Source organism: Cervus canadensis, chromosome 3, assembly GCF_019320065.1.
Source record: "Cervus canadensis isolate Bull #8, Minnesota chromosome 3, ASM1932006v1, whole genome shotgun sequence".
Classification (NCBI taxonomy): domain Eukaryota; kingdom Metazoa; phylum Chordata; class Mammalia; order Artiodactyla; family Cervidae; genus Cervus; species Cervus canadensis.
The window spans coordinates 98,568,676-98,592,359 of NC_057388.1; the positions used below are offsets into that span (position 1 = coordinate 98,568,676).

General features: G+C 35.3%; 1 protein-coding gene across 5 annotated transcripts in view; it reads right to left on the reverse strand.

Moving 5' to 3' along the window:
* Positions 1-23,684, reverse strand: part of BRAF (B-Raf proto-oncogene, serine/threonine kinase) — a 161,118-nt gene that overhangs the window by 73,115 nt on the left and 64,319 nt on the right. For all 5 annotated transcript variants that reach the window (XR_006268617.1, XM_043463884.1, XM_043463883.1 and 2 more), the window contains exons 2-3: positions 23,018-23,119; positions 11,826-12,089 (exon numbers count right to left, since the gene is read on the reverse strand). Coding sequence is in view for 4 of the 5 variants with exons in the window: in XM_043463884.1 (XP_043319819.1) it covers positions 11,826-12,089; positions 23,018-23,119 (366 nt within the window). In the remaining variant the exon portion in view is untranslated. The remainder of the gene's footprint in view (positions 1-11,825; positions 12,090-23,017; positions 23,120-23,684) is intronic.

The window sequence follows — 23,684 nt, forward strand, 5'->3', positions numbered from 1 at the left end:
GAAGAGAATACTTGTCTTAAGGTATACAGCTGATATTTGTTGTTTAGTTGTTTAGCATTCCTATTTCCTCTGGGAATCCACCTTTCCCTAAAAGCCACATGGTACTTGAGAAATTATGAATCCAGGGTCACTACTTTTCTGGCTGCACATGACATAAGCTGGCTAATCAGTTTCCAGATCCCAGATCCAGGGCTAGATATGACCCAAAAGTACTACAGTTCTTCCTTTAACTGACAGATCAACTCTGGTTGACAGAAGTTTCTTTCCTCCTGTAAAGTTCCAAGAAGACAGAAATATGGAATCCCTAATGGTTATCTTCCCTAGTACATTGAGAAAATCTGGCTATAGAATGAAGCTAACTTAAGGAGAAGTAGAGATGACATTAGGAGCGAAGAGAGAAGAGGCACTGAAAAGAGAGAGAAAGATAATCTGTCTATCTTGGTCTTTTCTGCCAGTGATTCATCTCCCTTCTTATTAATTTGAATAATTTAAAACTGAAAAAGAACTGACAAACACAGTGTAGACTAAGATGAAGCAATGGGAGTTCAGGTTGGTCAGTTTTTATGTGGAGAAGGGAGTGGAGGGTGACAGGCAAGATGTGTTAGTTAATAACAAAATTAAAGGTTTCATTCTTTTAAATCACTACGGTACTTAGCAAACCAAAAGTTTCTCAAGAAATTGGGACTCTTATGCCAGAGGGGGAAAAATTGAGTGAAAGTGAATATAAGACAGCTGAATTTAAACAGTATGTCAATGGGGAACAATCCAGAAAGCCAAATTAGGACCTAAGATTTAAAAAACAGAAGACAGATTTTAGCTCAATGTAACTATTAAAACTATCCAGCAAGGGAAAAGTTTGAGGGAGTAGGTTCATCACTGGAAGTATTCAAGAGACTAGATTTATAGAGTTGATCCTCTTAATTCATGGATTCTGTATTTGAAAATTTGCCTATTTGTTAAAATTTATTTTTAACCCCCAAATCAATACTTGCAATGCTTTTGCAGGCATGCACAGAAAACTGAAAAATTTTACCCTTTCCAGCTGAAGTTAATCAAGGTGACATGTCTCTTTCTCTAGCTCTCATACTGTAAATAAATGCCCTATGCCAGGTGACTTTTAAGCTAATGGACCCCAGACTGCTGTGAAGAAATAAACAATCTAGGGGACAACATACAGAGGCCATCTTTAGCTCATTTATAATAGTAATCCTGCACTTGTCCTAGGAGCAGTGGTTCAGTATTCACTATTCAGTGTTTGCAGGAAATATACAGAACATAACTACTGCCAATAGTGAGAACTGGCCATACCTTCCAGAAATAATGAACAGAAGGGAAAGCTCACTTTTGCCCTCTGCTATTTGTATTCTGCCTACTCTAAAGCGAAACTTCTTAGGTGGCAACCCTATCTTTAGTTTTAAACCCCATCGAATCTGATCCTATCCCGTTATCAGTGAAATCTTTTTAAAAGGAGGTATTCTTAATATGTGTGTGTGTGTGTGTGTGTGTTTGCCAAATACTTCTGAGAACCTGATAAAAGCCTTAGAATAATCTCTTTGAGACATAAAACTTCAAGCCCATCTATGGACTTCTGAGGAGTCCACTGAACTCAGAATTTCATTCTGTGATATAACCTTACATTTAGTCTTCTCAAATTTTTCCAGTTAATTATAGGGTGAAATTCAAATTCCTTAACACAGCATACGAGGTCATTAATGGACTGGGGCTATGCACCCTTCAGTTTCTTTGGTAATTTCTCTCATGCACTCCTGTAATGCTATCTTCTAATATAGCTAAGCTCCCTTATGCTTCTCTGAACAGGTTGATTCCAAGGTTATACATGTTTCATCAGTAGGCAAAATTTTGGTTTCCCACTCTTATCACCAAGGGAAAGTCATCCATCTCTCCTTCATCCACTTCAATAGACTGATTTTTGTTTCTTCATGATACTACCTGTTCAACAGACTGACAGACCAATGGAATTAAACAGAAAAACCAAAAGCAGACTCTTAAGCACATAAATAAAATCAAAATAAAGGCAGCATCTGTAATAGGGTAAATATGAACTTTTAAATAATTGATGCTGGGACAACTGGAACCAATCTAGGAAAAGAAAGTTCATCCATACTTCATACAGTATCCTAGGGTAAACTCCAAATGGATCGAAGATTTAAATGTTGAAGGAAGGAGGGGACAAACCATAAAAGAACTAGAAGAAACATGGTAAGCTCCCTTACAATATCAAGTGAAGAAGGCCTATGAAACTATGATGCAAAATCTGGAAGTCATAAAAGAAAACACTCACATAACATACTACATACAGTCAGCCCTCCATATCTGTTGGTGCCACATTCATGGATTCAACCAACTGAGGATCAAAAATATTTAGAAAAAAATTCAGAAAGTTCCAAAAAAGTAAACCTTAAATTTGCCTACTGTAAGTAATCTGGAGGTGATTTAAAGTATACAGGAAGATGTGCATAGGTTATATGCAAATATTAATACTATGCTATTTTATATAAGGGACTTGAGCATCTAAGGATTTTGGTACCCTTAGATAGTCATCCCCCAATATCTGTAGGGGATGTGTTACGGGGTCCTGGAACAAATTCCCTACAAATACTGGGAGAATGACTATATAAGCAAAGTCAAAAGACAAATACAAACAGGGAAAAATCTTTGCTACTTATGTATCAGGAATATAATCTTCCTGATACATAAGGAGCTCCTGAAAAACTGAGATTAAGACCAACCCAACAGAAAAATGGGCAAAAGAAAGAGTGCTCAGGAAAACAAATTATAAATGGGATTCAAAATTATGAAAAAGTGTTCAACATCAGAGAAAAGCGAACTCAAACTTGCCAAAATATTTTTTCACTTATCAAATTGGCAAAAATACACAAGTTTGACAACATATTCTGCTGGTGAGGCTATGGTAAACAGACATCTCATACAGTGCTGGTCAGTTCAGTTCAGTTGCTCAGTCATGTCCAACTCTTTGAGACCCCATGGACTGCAGCACACCAGGCCTCCCTGTCCATCACCAACTCCCAGAGTTCACTCAAACTCATGTCCATTGAGTCAGTGATGCCATACAACCACCTCATCCTCTGTCATCCCCTTCTCCTCTCGCCTTCAATCTTTCCCAGCATCAGGGTTTTTTCAAATGAGTCAGTTCTTCGCGTCAGGTAGCCAAAGTATTGAAGTTTCAGCTTCAGCATCAGTCCTTCCAATGAATATTCAGGACTGATTTCCTTTAGGATGGACTGGTTGGATTCCTTGCAGTCCAAGGGACTCTCAAGAGTCTTCTCCAACACCACAGTTCAAAAGCATCATTTCTTTGGCATTCAGCTTTCTTTATAGTCCAACTCTCACATCCATACACGACCACTGGAAAAACTATTGCTTTGACTAGACAGACTTTTGTTGGCAAACGTCTCTGCTTTTTAATATGCTGTCTAGGTTGGTCATAACTTTTCTTCCAAGGAATAAGCGTCTTTTTATTTCATGGCAGCAGTCACCATCTGCAGTGATTTTGGAACCCCCCAGAATAAAGTCTGCCACTGTTTCCCCATCTATTTGCCATGAAGTGATGGGGCCAGATGACATGATCTTAGTTTTCTGAATTTTGTAGTGCTGGAAGCAGTGCAAAATTAAGCAAAATCTATGAAGCAAAATTTCAAAGTATCTTATCAAAATTACAAATGTATATTTCTCTTTGATCAAGGAAGCCTACTTTTAGTATATCATAATATAACTGGCAAACTATAGCACATCTGTACAATGGAATCTATAGCTATACGGCTGGCTCACATAAACATTAGAAGCAAAACATTGAACATTAAAAACATAGCAAAACATTAAAAGCAAAATACAGAATGACATATACAGTATGATGCCTTGTATGGAGAAGAGTGGGAAAATAAGAATATATTTTTGTATTTTCTTCTTGCTACATCTTTAGAAAGGCAGCACACCACCCCCCCGCCCCCGCCCCTAATAAAAAGTTACCCTAAAAGGTGCAGGGGAACATGGATGTATACGGACAGGGGCAGGAACAAGATTTCTTGATACAAATACCACATGAAAGAATTATCTATTCACAAAAGAAAATGGGTGGGCTCCCCAGGTGGCTCTGTGGTAAACAATTTTCCTGTCAATGCAGGAGATGTTGGTTTGATCCCAGGGTCGGGAGGATCTTCTGGAGGAAATGGCACCCCGCTCCAGTATTCTGCCTAGAAAATGCATGGACGGTGGAGCCTGGCAGACTATAGTCCATGGTGTTGCACAAGAGTCCGACACAACTTAGTGACTAAACAACAAAGGTAAAGGAGTAGGGGAGCACTGTTTCAATTTTTATAGATGGAAAGACTAAAAAGATATTTTTAGAAGTTAATGCTTCTTTTCCAAATTTCAAAATTAAATGTCCTTGATTAGGCCATCAAAGCTGCAATAACTTCTCTAAAAAAGTGTAAAATCTAGCATCCTACCTTAACAAAGATCTAAAGTCAATGTAATCATCTGAATATTTGCAAAGGAAAATATATCCAAGAAAAACAAAGACATATGTCCACACAAAAACCTGGACATGAATATTCATAGCATTATTCCTAATAGCCAAAAGTGAAAACAAAATTCATAATGGATAAATAAAATGTGGTTTGATACACATACAGAATATTATTCAACCATAAAAATGCATGAAGCACTGACACATGCTACAATATGGATGAATCATGGAAATATTATGCTAAGCAAAAGAAGCCAGTCACAGAAGACCACATATTCTATGATACCATTTATATGGAATGAAATGTACAGAACAGGCAAATCTAGAGAGGCAGAAAGGAAGTAAGTGGTTGGCTAGGGCTGGGAAGACTGGGGAGAAATGGTGAGTGACTGCTAAGGGGTACACAGTTTCTTTTTCAGAGTGATGAAAACGTTCTAAAATTAACAATGCTGACAGTTGCATAACTCTGTGAATAGACTAAAATTGTATAGTTTAAATAAGTAAATTATATGTCTATAAATGATATTTTAGTAAACCTATAAAAAATAAAATAAGCAAATTCTCTTTTAAACTACACGTTCAAGAAAGTCAGCTTAGGATAAGCCACATTTCAGGAAAATTGGGCGAGTTTTTTTTTTTTTGGTTAACTTGTTGTTAACACAACACATTGAAAAATATACATGAATGAGGGAATCTCATGTCTAATATATTTGAAATTCTGTTAGATCAGTTGTTTAGCTGCTAAGTCATATCCAACTCTTTCGCAGCCCACCAGGCTCCTCTATACATGGGATTTCCCAGAAGAGAATACTGGGGTGGTTTGCCACTTCCTTCTCCAGGAGATCTTCTCAATCCAGGGATTGAACCCATGTTTCCTGCACTGGAAGGCGGTAACATCTAAATTTCATTAACACTCAAGGTTGACCAGGGTCTTATGGGAAAAGGAAGTCTTATACAATAGAGAGAATATAAACCAGTAAAATTTTTCGGCATAAAATGTACATTTTACGAAGTTTTAAGTGTGCCTACCCCATGACCCAATACTTAAGTCCCTAACATCAAAATATTCCCACAACATTTCAGGATATGTGTATTTAAATGTATTTTGCAGCATTTAATTATCCATAATGAAATAAATAGTTAATAAATCAGATATGATCATTCTAAACAATAATTTTAACGATAATAAAACAAGTAGCTTGGCATTATGTGAAAGAAGGGGGTAAGCATAAGGCAAAGATTAGTCCCTTTCTCCTGCCCCCAGCAATGTCCCCATCCTTCAGATAATCGCAATTAACAGGTTTTTATACATGATTCAAAACTATCTCAAAGGACACACACATTTATTCTTTTTAGTCACTGTATCTAATCCATGACCTGGATAGTCTTAAGTAGTTCTGTACCAAGGGACACTTACCTTGCTAATACTTTTTTCATTTTTAGAAATAATGAGTACACATTCATTTTGATACAGAGTATCTTATAAAATCTCTAAATTACTTTTTAAGAAATTACAGTTTTGAAATTTTATGTTTTTTTACAGTTTTGAAATTTTAAAGTAAATATATTTGTTAGAAATCCTGAAAAGGAAGAATAAATACCTCTAACACCACCATGAAACAATCATTGTAACATTTAGAAAAGAAGTTTTACATGCGTTTCATATGAATTTTAATACAATAAAAGACAAGTAAGATAGATTTTCTATGTAGACAAACTAGTTGCTAAAAATAAGTTTCATTTCTTTCTTTTTAATATTTGTGTTTTTTATTTCTTTGTCTTGATCGAGATTGGCTAGAATGTTCAACTCCATAAGTAGCAGATTTGTCTTGTTTCCAATTTTAATGAGAACACAGAATCCTTCTTTAGACATACTTAATAGATACCCTTTATCAAGAAAGTTGTCTTTTATTCCAAGTTTACAGAGCTTTTTTGTTTCTTGTTACAAATAAGGTTTTCAATACATCAAATGTCTTGTTTACTGTATCTAGAGATGTCCACACACTGTTATTCCTTTAACCTGCTAATAAGAACTGCACTGTTTGTTCTGGAGGGGGGCATCCCACACACACGTGGGGTCTTAGTTCCCCCACAGGGCTGAACTCATGCCCTGGGCAGTGGAAGCATGGAGTCCTAACCACTAGACCATCAGGGAAATTCCAGAGCTGCACTAATTTTAAAAAATCACTGTTGCACTCCTAGAATAATTATTTTTTAAAAATATATACATTGTTAGGTTCAGCTGACCAGTATTTCATCAAAGATTTTTGCAGATATGTTCTTAAATTAGATTAACCTTTAGTTTTTCTTTAATAAATGATCTTTGGTTTTAGAACCAAGATATACAAATTCTACAAATGAGTTAGGAAATGTTCTCTTTTGCTTTTTTACAGAAGAATAACATTTATATAGGACTAGGATTTTTTTCATATTTTCTCTCTGACATATGACATTCGGAAGTGTCTTCAAATCTCTAAAAATGTGGTTTCCCATTATTGTTACTAATTTCTGCTTCAATTGCATTATGCTCAAAAAACATACTTGTGTTTGTGAAGATTCCCTTTTTTGACTAAAATGCAGTAAAAGAAGTTTTTCAGTGTCCCATACATTCTTGAAAAGAATGTGTGTTCTTTCATTGATTAGTACAAGGTTTACATGTCTATTAAATAAAACTGACAACTATGTTGTTCAAGTCTTCTGTAATTGCTTTATCTACCTACATATCTATTTCTGGCCACATCACAAGCCTTGTGGGATCTTAGTTCCCTGACCAAGGACTGAACCCTGGGGCCATGACAGTGGATGTGCCAAGTCATAACCACTGAACCACCAGGGAATTTCCTCTAGACTTTTATAACGGAATTATAAAGTATATAGTCATTTTTGTCTGGCTATTTTCACTTAACATAATTACTTTCAGAGTCATCTATGCTGTTGTGTGTACTAGTAATACATTCTTTCTACTAAGTAGTATTCCATTTGACAGCTATACCAAACTTATTTAACCATTTGGGTAATGCCCAGTTTTGCATATGCCATGTAAAACTATTTATAAAAGTAAATACTTTCTCCAGCAAAGATATAGAAAAGCCACTTGATATCATCAGTCAACAGAGAAAAGTATATCAAAATCACAACAAAGTCCCACTTCATACTCAACAGGAAGGCTATAATCAAAAAGAAATAATTTAAAAGTACTCCATTTATTTCACTGGTCTATCTGCCTATATCAGTACCAAAATGATTTACTTATTAATTTAAAAGTTTTAGTATCAGGAAGTATGAGATCTCCAATTTTGTTCTTTTTCAAAGTTGTTTGAGTATTCGGGATTCCTTGAGATGCCATATGAATTTCAGGGTGGATTTTTCTATTTTTGCCAAAAAAAAAAAAAAAAAAGCTACTGAGACTTTAAAGCTAAAAGACTTTAAAACATTAAGTTAATCTTCAAATTGCTTTCAAAAGTGGTTATACCACCACTATACATTCCTATCACCAGTGTATGAAAATTCAGTTATTCCATTCCACATCCTCACCAATAGTTGGTAAGGCCACTCTTTCATTTTAGTCATTCTAATAGGTGTATGGTGGTATCTTGTGCCTTTAATCAGCTTTTTCCTAATGACCCATGATGTTGAACATCTTCTTATGTGTTTACTTGCCATCCACATATCTTCTTTGAAGTATCTATTCAAATCTTTTGTCCATTTAATTGTTTCCTTACTGTTGAGTTCTAAGAGTTCTTTATATATTCTGAATACATGTCTTTGATCAGATATATATATATTTTGCAAAGATTATCTACTAGTCTGTGGTTTGTCTCTTTATTCTCTTAATACAGTCTTTAGGAGAAGAGCAGTTTTTAATTTTGATAGAGTACAACTTATCAATGTGTTCTTTAGAGACTGTGTTTTGGTGTCATATTTTAGAAACTGTTGCCAAATTCCAGGTCACAAAATATTTTCCTCTGTGTTTTCTTGTACAAACTAGCTTTACATTTAATTCTTACTTTTCATTCCTTCCTCTGTGTTCAATTTTTTACATTTAATTCTTACTTTTCATTCCTTCCTCTGTGTTCAGTTTTCTCCCTAAGTTATTTCCAAGGTAGTCCCTTTGGGTAGAGCTTGGGAAAAGTAAACTCCTCGTCTGGAGAGGCCCTGACTCACAGTGTACCAGATCAGTTAAACTCATACTTTAGCTAAGCAACTTACAGCATCAATCAGCACGTTTTGAGTATATTATTCTACTGTCTTCTGGCTTCTACAGCTGCTATAAAGAAATTTTTTGATAATCTAACTGGAATTTCTTTATAGGTAATTTTTCCTAAGTGCTTTTAAAACAATATTCTTTCATTTTGTTACATCTACTAAGAATGAATTTCAATTTATTTAGAAGACTTAAAGCTTATGTATCTCAAATCCTTAATTTGTCTTTAATGAAGATTAGCCATGATTTTTTTGAATTTTGCTCTATTCTTTTTCTTTTTTAAAAAAGTATCTATTTATTTATTTATGGCTGTTGCTGCACAGGCTTTTCTCTAGTGGTGAGCAGGGGCTACTCTTTACTTGCAGTGGGCAGGCTTCTCATTGCGGTGGCTTCTCTAGCTGTGGAGCATGGGCTCTAGCTTCAGGAGTTGGGGTTCCTGGGCTCTAGAGCACAGGTTCAATAGTTGCGGTGTACAGGGTTAGTTGTTCTGCAGCATTTGGGATCTTCCTGAAACAAGGATCAAACTCATGTCTCCCACATTGGCAGGTAGATTCTTTACCACCAAGCCATCAGGAAGCCCCATTCCTTTGCTCTGTTCTCATTTTCTGCTTTGAGGCATATGATGAAACTATTCAGTCCATCCTTCATACCTATTAACCTCTCATATTTTCTATAACTCTCTTTCTCTGTTTTCTAGAGGTCACCAATTCTCTTCCTCCAGGTAAATTCAATCTACTCTTAAATTAATCCATTGAATTTTTAAAAATAAATATTTTTATTTCTATAAAACATTTTAACACCTGGTCTGTAATATGCTATTGTAACCAGCTTGATATATTGAAATTTTAGCAAAAGTGTTACTTTGCTACTTCCTCAAATCAGTATCAATATGTTCACTAATTTTTTTTCCTAGGGACAACTGTTTCTTTTTAACTCTCTACTTTTCTTTTGTTCCATGTTCTTTGAATTTTCCCAAATTCACTAGGAAAAACTACAAACATAGAAAATTAGAAGGAATGGCACAATTAACATCCAATTTTCCCAGATTCTAAAATTACTTCTCCATATTTATTTTCTCTCTTTAACATTTTGTTTTCCATCATACCATTTGAAAATAAGTTCTAAATTTATTGATTGAGACAGAATTCAGTATAGTGGTTACTCTTAAAGGTGGGTACTCAATTGAGGGAGCACAAGAGTATACTCTCAACATTAGAAATGTTCTATAATCTTTATCTGCATGGCAGTTACACATGTAGAAGGTCACTGAGCTGTACACTTAAGATTTGTACGCTTTACTATATATAAGTTTTATTTTTAAAAAAGAGGTGAGAGAGGTTGCAGGCACCGTAACAATTTACCCCTAATTATTTAAGCATATGTTTCCTAAGAATAAAGATATTCTCCTACATAATATCTCTATTATCACACTTAAGAAAACTAATAATTCCATAAAAACATACTACATTCAACCAACATTTGACATATCCCCTCTCAAGAAGGACTTCTACAGCTCTTTCTCACTCTAGTCCCAAACCAGGATTACAGAATGCATTTGGTTGTTTTGTCTCTTTGTTCTATTTAGTGTAGAATAATCTCCGTTTTATTCTCCATAAATTGAGAGTCCAGGCTGTCTTACGGAATGTCCACCTTTCGAATGTGTCTGCTTCTCATAGTGCTTAATTTTTCCCTTTACTCCTTGCCCTTCTTATAAAGTAGAAGGACCAGAAGCTTAACATTCGACACAATTATTTTTAGCAATAATACTTCAGAGATGATAAGTGTCATCCACTGAGTTTTAAATTTTAAGGCCACCTAGAAATTCTATTTGGTTCCTTCTTAGGAATCTAATCTTGCTGCTATTAAGTCTTCTAACTCACTGATGACAGACTATTTCTCCTTGCGAACTATAACTTGGGATTTTGACCTTGTCACTGAGGTATTACGTATATGAATTCCATAAGACCTATACGGGCTAAGGGAGGGATTTACATCTGTTTCTGCCCAGTGCCTGAGTGCTATTACTATTCCACAACCTGTTTTTAATTTCATTTCTTGGGTTGAGAATTCCTGAATAATGCATGTAACATAATGATGAACCCCATGCTATGGTAAGAACAGATCTGTAGTTAAGAATTCACAAGGGAAACTTTAACCTTTATCTGGGCCCTGGCAAAGACAGAAAAGTTTCACTGTTATTTATGTATGCTGGTGAATAGATTTTCTTCTAATTCACCCTTTTATTGAAGGTAAAGCTTTTCAAAGGTTCAGATTACGTGATATAAGTTTCAACTACCTTTGTGACACAGGCCGAAGGCCTAGTCTTGTATCTCCACATAATGACATTCACAAGCCTTTGTTTCACCGGGTAACAAGTTGACCCCACTAGAGGCCACTACAGCATAAGTAAATCAGCAAACTTTTTCTGTGAAGCAATACTAATGCTATCTGAGGGGAAAAATTTAAAGATTACTTTGGCTTCAATTGTATAAGGCAATGAAATGGTTTTTTTTATTAATGTCAAAATAACCATATACATTATAAAAAAATGAGTGATGCAGGTAGGTGCATTTTTCCACTCAGTTATGTCCACTGGCAGTACTTGTTGCACTTGAGATTACAGACCATCTATAATTATTCTGCAGATTTCCCTGCTTTAAAGGTTATTTACAGAGTACTATGTTCCAATGATGATATAATGATCAACAATCAAAACTTATGTAAACAAGAGGAAAAATGTCAAGCACACTAAGAATCCAACATTTGATAATAAATCCAAATAGGGATTTCTCTATGGCAAAGAACAAATCTTACCTGACATATGTTAGACGACAAACAAGCTTAAGTCTCAAAATTCTGACTGATTCTAAACTAGTACTCAGACGTGAGTGTGGTTCAAGCTTGGTAGACAGGTATACATGTGACACTAAAGACAATGCAATTTGTTCCACTTAAGGAACACAAACTTTGGCACCAAATAACTATGTCTTTTCCATTCTTGTTTAAATGGATGCTTCCATTTGCATGACCACTGGGTATCACATTTCATTTTCCACAACTAGTCTTTCTGAAAAATACGAAGAAAAAGCCACGATGAATTAAAAGCTGACTCACCACTGTCCTCTGTTTATTGGGCAGGAAGACTCTAACGATAGGTTTTTGTGGTGACTTGGGGTTGCTCCGTGACACATCTGTGGGATTTTGAAAAACTGAAAGAGATGAAGGCAGCACTGAAAGGCTAGAAGAGGAAGAAGATGTAACGGTGTCCGTTGATGCAGAGCTAGAAACAGAAAAATCAGTTCCATTCCCCAGGGATTCCAATAACTGTTGTTCTCTTTGTTGGAGGGCATCTAGCTTGCTGGTGTATTCTTCATAGGCCTATAAAATAAAGTAGACTTACATTGAATCTGGACTTTTTCCTGACAGTAACAAAAGGAAATATGAAATTTTAGTTTTTTATTATAAGCTCTTTATAATCTAGCTAAAAGGATTTTGTGTTACAAATTACAAAATAAGTACTGGAAGTATTGTAAATTAGTACCTTTATCTTTAAACTGATAAATCTTTTGTTATAAGACACTTACATTTAGAAACTGACACACACACATACATGTATGATGTCCATAACAGCCATGAATATTAATTAAAAAAAACTAGTGTTAGCTATTTTCTGGCCAAATCACAATTTATCTTTCAAACTACACATCTAACATAAGATAAACTACTACATCAAAGCCTTTTTTTCTAGATAAGTTATAGGTATACAAGGTTTCACAGCTCTCTGGGTCTCTCTCTAAACAACTGAGAGAGGTTGAAAAGGAGAAGGTGTTAAGAGAGATCTGTCAAAAAGACAAGCCTAAGGTACACAGTCCAGGTGGCGCTAGTGGTAAAGAACCTACCTGCCAATGCAGGAGACATGAAATGTGGGTTCGATCCCTGGGTCAGGAAGATCCCCTGGAGGAGGGCATGGCAACCAACTCCCAATATTCTTGCCTGGAGAATCCCATGGACAAAGGAGCCGGATGGGCTACAGTCCATGGGTTTGCAAAGAGTCGGACATGACTAAAGCGATTTGACAGGCAGGCAAAGGTACACAGTGCCAGGTCTCACCATAACCACCTCAACAGGGTCTCCTCAACAGGGACTAGAGGATGCATAACTGTGACCTTTTTTCTGAAACAGTTATTAGTTAAAAATATCTTCTTTTTCGCACTATGGATACCTTACGACCTCCCCTTTCCCATCAAACACTGCTTAGAGAATAGAATTTTATTTGAAAAGGTGGTTTACATCCTGTAGTCAAGAAATTTTGAGACCATTACCCATCAGGGTAAAGTATCATTTTACTAAAGCTGAAAGGTCACATGATCACATAAGATATCATTTTCTAAAAGCAGGAAGAATCTTGAAAATAGAATGATAATTGAAAATTTAAGAGACAGAATGGATTCAAATGTATATGCCCACGGTTCTTTACTGCAGTGGTAATCACCTTCTCCCCTCCACGCCATAATCCACCACCACGTCTCCCTACCACCCCAAATAGATAACCACCACACACATTTATAAAAGGCCACAAAATTTTAAAAGTGGCATTTCCCATTACCTAGAGAGTTTATTATTGGGCTGCAGAGAAGCAAATGGCTGCATTTTTATTGTGTTATATATGAGAAAGAATACTTTTGATACAAGGTAAGAGTAAGGAAGGGGGGGCAGCTTAAAATGTTAGCATTTATATAGATAGAGTTAAGTGGCGAGAAGAGAGTACTGTGTAGTACAGGAGACATTTTTAACAGAGTAAGGAGGTTAGAAATTTTAAGACAGAGGAAAACTATGGACTAGTATGGCTGACTGTCATACAATACCTGGGACATATCAAGGGATCAATAGATGTTTGTGTAATTTAAGTGAAGAATAGGAACACAAATCATAAGACTAGAAAAGTGGGGAAAAAAGAAAAGTGGGTAAAGGACCAGCTTGGAGAGATTGTATATACTATGCTTTGAAGCCTGAACTTCATTCTATAAGCAAGGAAGAATTATCACAGGAAGAGGAGAAAAATGGAGAAGGAAATGGCAACCCACGCCAGTATTCTTGTCTGGAGAATTCCATGGACAGAATAACCTGGTGGGCTACAGTCCATGGGGTCACAAAGAGTCAGACATGACTAAGTGACCAATACTTTCAGAGGAGAATAAAGGAGAAATTTCAATTCAATATAGGCCACCACACCTGATGTCTGATCTCACCATATAACTTTTTTTAGGGGGGAGGGAAAATACTAAAATGAGTTACTGAAGGGCTTAATTAAACTACATAAAAAAGCACTCTCCTTTACAATCCAATAGTTGCCCAATGTTGACCCCAAAACGTTTCACAGCATTTCAGGGCATTATAGCCAAATCAGTCCAAAATCTACTGAGCTATGTTTCTATTTAGCTTTCAGTTCCATGGGCTAATTACTTAAGGATATCTTTTTTCAGTATGATCCACTTATTGATACTTAATCATTCAATAAATATATACTGAGCATACATGTGCCTGGTACTATTTGGGGCTCAAACCACAAAAATAAAGACCAACACAATCCCTACCCTTTGAAGATTATATACATACAGCCTAAGGAGACAAAAATTCCTCCTTGCATAGATCATGTAATCTTATTATCACCTGAGCAGGTACATTTACTACACAGAGTTAAGCTTAGGAAAAGTAATAAATGTAAACAAATGTTCAGAATGTTAACTCTGTATCAAAACATTAGCCTTAATTTTTGAAAATATATTACAATAACTCTTTCTTAAATACAAAACATTTACTTATTCCACTTCTCTCCATTCTCATAGATGCAATCTACCAAGGTACTTCCTTCCCCGCCTTGTTTTGTATCTGATTTGGCTCATTTCACCCCATTATCATTGCTGCATTCAGTGTGGATGGTGATTACTCTTTTTTTTTTTTTGGTGATTACTCTTATAACACCCCTATCTTAAAGTTATCTAAACCTTTTATCTACAAAGGCATTTATTTCTGCTCTACCTACAAGATTCAGAGATACAAATAATTCTTTACAAAAACATTCTAAATGATGACAAGATCTCAGTTGGGAACCTCCCACACTCCTGTGCACACACACTTATCCCATTGTCTTAAATTTCTTAAATGTCTTAAATCTCACTACCACACTACTCTGGTTCATGGTCAATATTAATCTCTTAAAAGTTTTTCAGATTTCTTTGCTATTTTCTTCCCATGCTTTGTGACTCACTATTTCAACAATGCACTGGTAATATCTTAGACTGTCTGGTTAATTCTTATTCTTTTACCAACTTGCTTGTTAAATACCAACTCTGGGTAAATTCCATCATTTAATTATTCCATTCTTTCTCTCAGGTTACCACATATTACTGAAGAAAATAATAAAACAAGGCCATTGAGTTCCATTATCAATTCATGGAAATTAGTCCTCCACATTACTGCATGAAAACTTGTACTTATTTTTAATTCATATTACATGTCTCACAACATTTACTCCAACCTTTTCTATGCTTCTCTAGCTCCTAACTTCATTCCCCAACTTTAATTCACTCAGAAAATACCATTACATTCAAATTTACTCTGAAGATCAAAGTCATCAAATAAAAGTTTCCTCTTCTTTCTTTGAGCAATTCTCCCCATTTCCCCCCATCCTTCTTTTGTTCTTAATTTAATGCTAGCATTGGGTGGTTAAGGTCCCCAACTACGGAGGCCTTGGTTCATCACTGTCTCCATTTTTTCTTTTATCTTCCAACTTTCCCTTTTCCTTCATTTTCTTACCCTGAAAATGTGAGTAGGTCATCTCGCATAAACATATACCTCAAGCACTAGTATTACCATCAATGAAATTCCTCTGGTGCTTCAAGAAGTTGCAGAAACCAGGTATTTCTTCAAGAGGCAGCTTTTCCAAAATCCCATTCTTTCTCATCAAAATCCTACCCATTTTTCAAAGTCCAATTCAAAGCTCTGTTTGACAAAATCTTTTCACCTTCTTTACAGTATTATCACACTTTTCTTTATATGGTTTAAAAAAATCATTTGTGAAAAAACTTTGTGAGCATTGAGATAAATAATAGTAAAGAAAGTTATCACAGAGACTACCACATAGCAAAAACCCAAAACATTTATTAGTAGTAATAAGTAGTAACAATTCTTATCATTATTACTGTTACTACTACTGGGTTGGTCAACAAGTTCATTCAAATTTTTCCACAAGACATTACAGAAAAACCTCAACTTTTTCTCTAACCCAATATATTACTTGACTAGGTTCTCAACATGACTCTACCAAACTATAAGGTACTTGAGGGCACAACTCATGTTATTTATTTTTTTATCCATTTGTTTATTCAATGGCTTCTTTTTTAAACTGAAGTATAGTTCTCGAACTAAAAAAACAAAAGAATGTGGAGAAAAGAACACAATATTATTTAGATGAAAATACTCCTCAAATTGATATACAGATTCAATGCAATCCTTATCAAAATCCCAATTGGCCTGTCTGCAGAAATGGATGAGCTGTTCTTAAAATCACAAAGAAGTACAAAGGACTCAGAATAACTAAAACAATCGTGAAAAAGAACAGTTGGAAGATTCACATTTCCTGATTTCAAAAGTTACTACATAGCTAAAATAACCAAGACATGTGGTACTGATACACACATAACAAGGCAAATTAAGAGTCCGGGGGAAAAAAGCCTTACATTTATGGTTAACTGATTTTTGACAATGTTACTAGTACAACTGAATACCTGCATGCAGAAGAGTGAAGCTGGACTATTACCTAACATCATGTTCAAAGATTAACTCAAAGCGGATCATACACTTAGGAAGAGCAAGACCTAGAGGGGCAGGATGGGCAGAGGTGGGAGGGAGGTTCAAGAGGGAGGGGATACATGTATTCTTACGGCTAATTCATGTTGTTGTACGGTAGAAACCAACACAACATTCTAAAGCAATTATCCTCCATTTAAAGATAATTTTTAAAAAAAGAGTTAAAACTAAAAAACTCTTACAAGAAAACATTAATAGGAGTAAATCATCATGACCCTGGACTAGGCAATAGTTTCTCAGATGACACACCAAAACACAGTAACCAACGAAAAAACAGATAAACTCGACTTCATCAAAATCCAAGCTTTTGTGCTTCAAAAGACACTATCAAAAGAGCGGGGGCGGGGGGGGGGAGACATCTCATAGAACGGGAGGAAATATTTGCAAATCAAATCTGACAAGGATTTCCCACCCAGAGTATAGAAAGAACTCTTACAACTCAGCAATAAAAAGACAACCCAGTTTTTTTTAATGGGCAAAGGATCTGAATAGACATTTTCCCCTAGAAAATATAAAAATGGCTAACAAGCACATGAAAAAGATGCTTAACATCATTAGTTACTAATGAATTACAAATCAGAACCACAAGGAGATGCCAATTCACACTTACTAGGATGGTAATAATAATAATAAATGGAAACTAACAATTCGGCAATGATGTATAGAAACTAGAACCCTCACACATTGCTTGTGGAAATGTAAAATGGTGCAGCCACTTCGGAAAGCAGTTTGGTAGTTCCTCAAAAAGTTAAAACAGAGTAACCAAAGGACACAGCAATTCCATCCCAAGGTACATAACCAAAAGAACTGAAAACATGTCTACCACAAAAAACTTGTACATGAATGTTTATAGCAGCTTTACTCATGACAGCCCAAAAGTGGTAACAACCTAAATGTCCATCAGCTGATCAACGGATAAACAAAATGTGATGTATCCATATCACATGGACAATAGAATGGATGATAGAACATTAGTCAAAAAAGGAATGAACGCTACATGCTATGACTTGGTTGAATTCATTCACACAAAATGTTCAAAAAGGCAAATCCACGGATTAAGAAACTAGCTAAGTGGCTGACAGGGATTGGAGAGAATGAATGCCAATGGGTAAAAGGTTTCTTTTGGTGTGATAAAAATGTTTTGGAATTATATGATGGTGATGACTGTACAATTTTGTGCATATACTATAAATTACTCAACCGTATACTTTAAAAAAGTGAATCACAGTTCATGAATTATTTCTCAATTAAAAATGGGAAGAAAATTAAGACCCTACTTAATTAAAACATAATAGGAAAAAACAATGGAATAAAAAATTTTTAATCATTAGAGTTCATTATATTTATTCTTATTGAACTTAATCTCACAAGATACAATGAAATCTTTCAAACTGTCCACGACTGATAATTAATGAACTGTTCTGCATTCCACAGGAAGCACCTAGCTTCCAGTATTATTTTCACTACAGTATCTGTTTCGATAAATGTCTTTGCATTATCTTCGGTTCTACACAAGCTAAGGATCAGAAAGGCTGTAAGCATAATAATAATGATAAAGCAATTAAGAGCACAGGTTCTGATAAAAAAGAAAAAAAACAAGAAGACATACACACGGGGAAAATGTAAGCAGTTACAGAAGACTCATTAAAAAAAAAAACACAGATTCTGAATTCAGAATGTCTGGCTTCAAACTTTGGCTAGCCCACTTGCTAGTTGTGTGTAACACTGGCCACGTTATTATTAAAATCCTCTTTGCCTGAGTCTCTTCTTTGAAATGGAAATGAGTACTAATATAACTCAAAGGGCAGGTTGAGGATTAAATGATCTGCTACTATATGCTTGGAACAGTTCCTGGCATAGCAAGCACTCAATAAATGTTAGGAGCTTTACTGTCTGTCTGCAGGGGATCTGAGCATACACATAAATGTGGTGGTGGATTGGAGGGTTATTCCAGAAACTTTATTCCCTTCACTTCTGGAATCCAATAAATCAGGTCCAGAAACAGGAATCTACTTCTAGAAAAGCATTCAGCATTATATCTTACATACAGAAGGCATTCAAATAATTTGTTGGATGAGTAAAAATAAAAGAATTGGGACAAAAATAAGAAATTCTGGGAAATGACTTTTAGGGGAAATTTCTTTGTATGATGGTAAAAAGAAAAGATTGGAACCAAAGACTGAAAAGACAAAACTGAAATTCTTTTAGAGTACGACAGCTCATTTCACTGCAGTTATCATCAAGGGAATCAACAGTGTTAATTATTATTCACATGCCAGTAGGAGAAAATCTAGAACTTAAAAGCTTGCTTTTAAATAAATTAGTACACAGAAAAAAGAAAATCACGAGGATTTCTGATGGTGATATAACTGATTTCATTCTGCTTTGCTGTGAGGAAGAAATGTGGGGATAGGTAAAGATTTAACTTTCTATGGAAACATCAAAATGGTTTCTTTGGAAATGCTATGTAATGAAATAACTAGAGCACAACTTCTATCTGCCAGTGCACAAACTAATCTGAAGCCAGACTGTGAACACTGGAAAATTTTTACTTTTTAGCCTCTTATTTCAGAAAATGGAAGCAGAATCACTAGTCTAGGAGTTATGTAACCCCATTCTGGTTGGTGAGATGTAAAGACTTGTAGGGGATTTGAGGGGAAGGTTTTCCTCCATGAAATAACTCAGTACACCAGAGAGTATCTGTGATCCCTGCTTCTGGACTTGAGGTATTGTGTTAAGAGTACAATTCTCAGATCTGCTGCAGATGGAAAAACCCAAAGGATGGTAGTAATCTATGCCAGTGTGTAACAACCTTGAGCTATAGAATCAATCTTTGAATAATTTACCTCCATGTTTCTCACTGTGAGAGGAGAAATTAAAAACAAGTTTGGACAAAAACAAGCCTGTTGTTTGGTTTTTGCAGATCTCCTAGATTTATTCTCTAATTTTCCCCATCTTTCCTTTAATATTTTCTATCTTTGTATTATTCAGCTTTCTGGAAGATGTCCTTAACTTTATGTGAGTGAGTGAAGTCGTTCAGTCGTGTCCGACTTTTCGCGACCCCATGGACTGCATGGTCTACCAGGCTCCTCTGTCCACGGGATTTTCCAGGCAAGAGTACCGGAGTGGGTTGCCATTTCCTTCTCCAGGGGATCTTCCCAACCCAGGGATCGAACCCAGGTCTCCTGTGTTGTAGACAAACGCTTTACTGTCTGAGCCACCAGGGAAGTCCTTAACTTTATAGTGTATGTTTATTTGTCTATTTATATGCACATGCAGATACACACACATATATAAATTCCCTACTATACTATTTTAACTCTAACTATTTTAGTTTCCAAGAGCTCTTTCTTATTCTGTAATACTTTTGCTTCTTTAATTCAACCATGAAGCAAGAACAGATTATGGATCTTCTCTTATCTTTGATGTTATAGCGATTTTCAAATTTTCTCTGTTCTCTGCACTGTTTCTGAGTCCCTTCTGACCATTTCTGCCATTATCTTTCCTGTTAAAAGCTTTCTTCAAATATCTGGTTATTCTTAACTGTTCATTTGTATTTAAGAGTTACGAACCTTGAAGATGTCAATACTACACAAAGCAATCTACAGATTGAACGCAACCCCTAACAAAATCCCAATGTGTTTGCAGAACCAGAAAAACACCATCCTGAAATACATGAGAAAAACCAAGGGATCCCAAATAGCCAAAACAATCTTGAAACAGAACAAAGCTGGAGATCTGCATTTCCACAATGAGATATCCATCCCTTCACACTCATTAGGATAGCTATTATTACACACACTCATACAGAAAATAAGTCTTAGCAAAGATATAAAGGATTGTTAATGGGAATGAAAAATGTAGCTGCTTATGGAAAACAGAATGGCAATTCCTTTAAAAATTTAATATAGAATTATCTTATGATTCAGTAATTCCACTTCTGGGTATATACACCCCCAAAAAGTAAAGTCAGTATTATTCACAATAACCAAAAGGTGGAAACAACCAACCACTGATGGTAGCCATCAATAGATAAATGGATAACATACATTATATTATATACAGGTATACATATATATACAATGAAATATTTTTCAGCCTTAAATAGGAAGAAACTTTTGATACATTCTTCAACATGGATCAAGCTTGAAGACATTATGCTAAGTGAAATCAGTCAGTTACAGGATAAATATGTTAGAATTCCACTTATACGACATTCCTAGAGTTGCAAAATTCATTGAGACAGAAAGGAGAATGGTGGGTCTCAGTGGGTAATCAGTAGATTACTCACTTAAGGGCCTTCAAATATCATGACCCACAAGTCTTTTCCCTTGGCCTGGTCAACTTTCCTCAGGGAAGAAAACTCTCAATTCCGGCCAGGCTCCTCTTCATACTAAATCAAATGGTAGTTAAGTTCAATGTTTTAACTTATTTATGTATTTATTTTCTGTAAACCACTCCCTTGATTAAAATATAAGCTATCTCAAGGCAGAGATTGGGAGAAGGGGATTCCTTGTTTTTTTAAATATATATCCCCAGAGCCTAGACAAGTACAAATGTTAGCAGGCACTCAATAATTGCCTGTTGAATAAATGAATCAAAGATTTATGGAGCACTTATTTCATAATCGTAAACTCAAAATTTAGTCTTTAAATTACCATGTGTGATATATTCCCATTTTACCAATTAGGTGAGATATACGGAGGTTAGGTAACCTGTCTGCAGAAATTAAGGCAGAGCTACAATTCAAACAGAGGGTCTGTGTAACTCCATGGTTCATCTCAACCACTATATTATACTGCTTTCTATAGAGAAACTGTGTAATGTTAGTCCCTGACAGTAAGAATCTATGTGCTAATGATACAACCTATGAGGTATAGTCTGCTGTAAACTGTCCTGTTGTTGTCATTCAGCTGCTAGGTTGTGTCTGACTTTTTGTGACCCCATGGACTGTAGCTTGCCACTTTTCTGTCCATGAGATTTTGCAGGCAAGAATACTGGAGTGAGTTGCCATTTCCTTCTCCAGGGGATTTTCCCAACCCAGGGATGGAACCCACGTCTCCTGCACTGCAGGCAGATTCTTTACCACTGAGCCACCTGGGTAGCCCTATACAGTCCTAGTTAGATATAATTCGAATAGTAAAAAGTCTGAAGAGTATGTGTGTGGAGGGGCGAATGAATCCCTGCTATAGTGAAACCATGTTATTGATGCAAATGTATTACATCTGAGGGTGGGGAAAGTTTCCTGACACAAAAATGGTTGGCAGAAAAACTGCTGGTTAAGTTGTCTAATTCTGATTAACAAGCAATTATCATTTTCACCAGGACCATTTGCCTCCTTGTGACCCCTTTGCTTGTTCTCCTCACACACAAAAGTAAAACAGGGAGCATGTGATATTACAAAATACACTAACTAGCATTCAGAGGTATGAGTTCCAGTCCTAGCACTGATACTAACTGGCAGTGTGCTCTGTGATAAGCCACATAAAGAGAGAATAGTTTATTAGCAGTTATTTCCAAACTTTCAAGGTAATTTTAGAAATATACAAACTTACTTTCTCTTGAAATACAGATTTAACTTACCCCTTAAAAGTAATTAGATTACTAAATTAGAATTTTGGTTTAGGAGTCTGTCGATCCATGCCAAAAAAATCCCTGGCATTTGAAGGCAAATGGTGACCTGATCATTTGTAATCTAGGGTTATCTCCCAGTGTGACTGGTGCTTATAGTTGGAGCTAGTTTTTATGGAGACTGGCAGTATAGTGCAGTGGTAAGTGGTATGGGTTGTGGAGCCTGACTGCCTAGATTCTATAACAGCTTCCTTGCTGTGGAACTTGAGTGGCTTACATAAGGAAACTAATGCCAAGAAAACTTATCTGTGATTATTACAGTAACGGCTACCTCATAAGATTAACAACAATAACTACTCTATAAACTTACAATGATGTTCGAAACTGGATACAAAAGTTTCAAGGCACTATTAAACTGTTAACGTTAAGCAATCTTGAGATACTCAAATTTTGTAAATTTTACCCATGAGGAAGCAAAAACCTATTTGAGGAGGATTTGTTCTGGAAACAAGATATTTCACAAAATTCTCCCCATTTTCTAATACAGCAACTAGTTTGCTGACCTCCAGAAAAGAATGTTTTCTCTTTTTTCAGTAATTTTTTCTTCTTTTAAACCAGGGTAATATTTTGAAGTTTATATACAACTTCTTCTTTTGCTATTTCCCAAATTACCAAATACTACATATTTATTGTAACAAGTGAAACAACATTATAAAGAGTACAATAAAGACAAAGCTAATTCTCTCTTCCCATATCTATTTTTAATCCCACTCCCTAAAATAACTCATATTACCAATACAAATGCATCTTACAAGTTCATTTTCTTTTTCTCAAAATTACTACAAATATGACACTCAAAAGCTTACCTCCAGATATATTGATGGTGGATTATGCTCCCCACCAAATTTGTCCAATAGGGCCTCTATATGCTCCTGTGTCAACTTAATCATTTGTTTGATATTCCACACCTAAAAAATATTTTAAAAGAATTTAAATACAAATCATTTAGAATATGCATTAGAAATATCTTAATATTCCTACTGAAATATTACAGTAACTGTCAGTGTTCCTTGAAATTTAGAGCTTAGAGATCTCGAGATGATTTATTTTAAACTTCTTCTTACACTAGTAATACAATATATTCTCAACTATAAAACATTTAAGTAATACATGAGTATTCAGGAACAAGCAGCAAAAATCTCTTTTCACATTCCCCATATTTCTGGGTGTCCTGCCAAAAATTTAAGTCCTATTTATGGTTTGGTATACATTCTTCCATAACTTCTTTTTACTCAAATAAAAAACAAAAATACATACATATATAAAATAGACAAATACATGTAAACATTAGTTATTAAAATATTCTCAACACTTGCTTTCTTCACCAAACAACATGCCTCAGAATTCTTTCCATGTCAATATGTATGTATTTTGCTTTTATTTTTTTGAGTGTTTTTTTTTTTTTTTTTGCAGTTTTTTTTTTTTTTTTTTTTTTTTTTTTTTTTTTTTTTTTTTTTTTTTTTTTTTTTTTTT